Consider the following 3,273-nt stretch of genomic DNA (forward strand, 5'->3'; position numbering starts at 1 on the left):
TCGGCATGGGTCGTTCTTGCTCCCTGTCTATATAAAAGTAGCAATGTTCATTATTTCCTATCACTCACAATTACATCTACCCAAAAAAAAAAAACACTTCAACAACCATTATAGATCCGGGTATGGTTCCAATCGAATGCCTTATTATTATTATTATTATTGTTTACGTTCTTTGATCTATCATATTAATTCTATGAAAAATTCTATTTAAAATATCATACACTAATTTCAGGGAATTGTTCAGAGTATATTTAAGCTTGCATTTAATTACAACTATAAGTTACTTACAGTGGGCTATGGCAAGAACTTTGGTAGTTTCTTAGAACAAATGAAGACCTGAGATTCCTTTTCAGTCTGAGAGTGAATACCTGCTGAAACATACCCATGTACTTTTGCAGAGAAAGCAATTCAACTGAGCAGCCACATTCATCAATTCATACTTTTATAGTTAACAGATTTACTACTTGATTGAATACTCATCAAAGGTCAATAGTATAGGTGTGATCACTTTCTGACCATCATATATCCAAACAAAGAGAGAAGTCATCATTTAAAACTTGTCTAGAATGCAGATCTGAATTCAAAATAAAATGTTAACAGAAAAGACTAGCAGTAGAAGGGCCAGTTGAGTCTGGTAAAGGCCCACCATCCCCTTTCTCACACTACAATCATATCAAATCCCTCTCCCCTAGCTCCATCCCTTAATAAGGCCCTAGTTTCTCTCCTAATAAAGTCTATGTTTCCCAAGAAAACCTGCTTTTTATGTTGCTTCCCTACTTCTTGCATTCCCACCACATCTTTACATCAAAATAATTAAAATACATTAAATGCAGTTTTAGTAAAAGCATGCAATCCTTCTTAACCTCATTTCTCATATTGCAAACATAACAGACCACCTTTTCAAGAAGAGAAAGGTATGATACACCTTTTGACATAACTGAAGCACGTTTTGTAAGAACAAGAAGAATATTCGTGCTCTAATAAGTCCAAAAGATGAATTTAACACCCTAACACATACCATACATGTATAGGTTCATGGTAGAATACTAAATACATGTAGGAAGACAATGTAAGTAGGATAATTAGAGGTATAGATAGCTTAAGTAGAGGCTTCATGGTTCTTGTTTTTGGATGAAAGAAGGAACTATGTCCTGCAGAAGACCATAGTCTGGAAGCTGAAGCTGCCGAATACTCGTTAGGTTTTGTGGATAGATGGAGCTTGTTTCAGTGCCTTGCTGGTTGCTTGTTTGAGGCATTTGAATCAGAAAATCTTGGGGGAAGATGGGTCTGGTTGGTGGTGCTGTTAACATAGAAGGCGACATTAATAGTCCGGCAGCGGCATTCCCTCGAAGTGTTGCCGGGCTAGGATGGATGTGTTGGCCTTCATATGTTGTAATCACAATTGAAGGGTCCTGAAATGATCTTTCCACCCTTTTCTTCACAGTGCACTTCTGACTGGTGCACCTATAATAGCTCCTGCAATGACAATTGAAGGGTTATCAAGAAGAGGATATTCACAAATGTTTGTTAGGGTTGAGCCTGAAGAAGAAGTTCTGCAATCTGCACCACTCACTTGGATTAGAGGGATTCATCTCTACTAAATACCCAATCAAGAACATAAGGTCTTCAAACATGCCATATTCTAATATATTTTACACCATTGAATTCTAATTTAGCATATATGGAGATTTAGATAAGAAAACCTTGGGTAAGGACTATTCTTGACTGCCTTCTGCCCATATTTTCTCCATCTGTATCCGTCTTCAAGATGATCAACCTCGCTTTTTGTCATGAAAGCAAATCGCGGTTCTCTTTGCCTCTTCTCTACTTTCTTTTTGGGTTTGTTTCTGTTGATTTAACCAAAAATGAACAAACATGTAATTAAGATTCTTGATATTACATTCACTTTCATTTGCAAGCACTGATATGAAGTAGAAAGCTACATATATGGAAAGCAAAGGTGCTAATCAGGAAGAAATCAAAAGTCTTTTACCAGTTTCTACATTTCATAACAGTCAAAGTTGTCAAAAGAAAGAAGAAAGGAAGAAAGGAAGAAGGGAAGAAAGTTCCAATGATTCACATTGGTTTGAGAAAAAACCCTTAAAAGGGTTCATCCTAAAAGAGCTTATCAACAAAAAAGACCAAAAAGGGAGTTGAAAACCTACACTTTCTTAGACTTTTCTTGCCCTTCAGGTCCTTCTTCACAACCTTTGTGCTGTTGATCTTTCTTGCTCTTCCCTGAGTCTTCCTCACCAGCTGCCTCACTCGAAGACGATGATACCGATGAATTCGCCGTCGCCGTGGCTGAAATGTCACCAGTACCCACTGAATCGCCCTGACTACCCAACTTCAGAGCAGTGTTATCGGAGGAGCCGAAAACATCCGGCGATGAGCATGAAAAGTCGAAGGCTCTTGCTAGTGAATTGTAATCTATTGAACCATGTAAACAGTCAGTGAAGGACATGAAAGAAGAAGGATCAGATCCATGCAGATCCCTAGATGAAGAAGTCTCTCCAACCCCATGAACAGTTTGGTTATAATACATAGAGGGATGATAATGACTCTGATGAGGCTGAGAGAATTGGAAAGCTGATTGATAATGATCATCATCTTCATTAAATGGGTCATGGTGAAAGAGATCTCTTGCTTCATCAGACATGGAAAATTGAAGGAGATGAGACACAGAGATAGCTCTGAAAGAAGGCTTTGTTGTTTTAGGTTTTGAAGGCTTTAGAGAGAGAAATTGAGAGAGAGAGAGAGGAGAGGACTTTCAGTCTTTTTGAGGTTTGAGGTTTCAGTGGATTATGAAGCTTAGAATAATCTAATAGACTTCAGAGCTAAAAAAGTCTTAAAGGCGGAGGGGAACAAGAGTCAGCGAGAACCGGTGATAGCCGGTAAGCATTTCCTTTTCGAGTGGTAGTCAATGTTTCAAACTTTACTGTAGAATTGGACAATTAGGCTAACACGTGTCCAAGAAGGGCACCGGCATTTGACCGTAGCCGACAAGAGTCGAGAGGGCATTCTCTGCTTTTCAAATGCCACGTAGATGCCGTGCTGATGGCCAAACAACGTCACCACACACTTTCCTGAAAATCCGAATTTCGTGACGTTTAGGATGACAAATTTGGGTCAAAAATTTTTTTGCTTTTCTTTTTTTTCCTTAAATTTTCTTTTAAATCCTTCTAAGAAGAACTTTGAGATAAGATTCCATATTTTCTACCCGTTATGACTCGTAGCGGATCTTCTTTATTACTCGTCCTCAATTCCTTCACT

General features: G+C 38.3%; 1 protein-coding gene across 1 annotated transcript; it reads right to left on the minus strand.

Moving 5' to 3' along the window:
- Positions 1–833: 833 nt before the first annotated feature.
- LOC122063644 (WRKY transcription factor 71-like) lies at positions 834–2,791 on the minus strand. Its single transcript, XM_042627337.1, has 3 exons — positions 2,166–2,791; positions 1,704–1,847; positions 834–1,476 (listed from the first exon to the last, which is right to left on the minus strand). Exons 1-3 carry the CDS (start codon positions 2,657–2,659, stop codon positions 1,113–1,115), a joined length of 1,002 nt encoding a protein of 333 aa, XP_042483271.1. The 5' UTR covers positions 2,660–2,791; the 3' UTR covers positions 834–1,112.
- Positions 2,792–3,273: the final 482 nt, after the last annotated feature.

This window comes from Macadamia integrifolia, unplaced genomic scaffold, assembly GCF_013358625.1.
Source record: "Macadamia integrifolia cultivar HAES 741 unplaced genomic scaffold, SCU_Mint_v3 scaffold1400, whole genome shotgun sequence".
In the NCBI taxonomy this organism is placed as follows: Eukaryota; Viridiplantae; Streptophyta; class Magnoliopsida; order Proteales; family Proteaceae; genus Macadamia; species Macadamia integrifolia.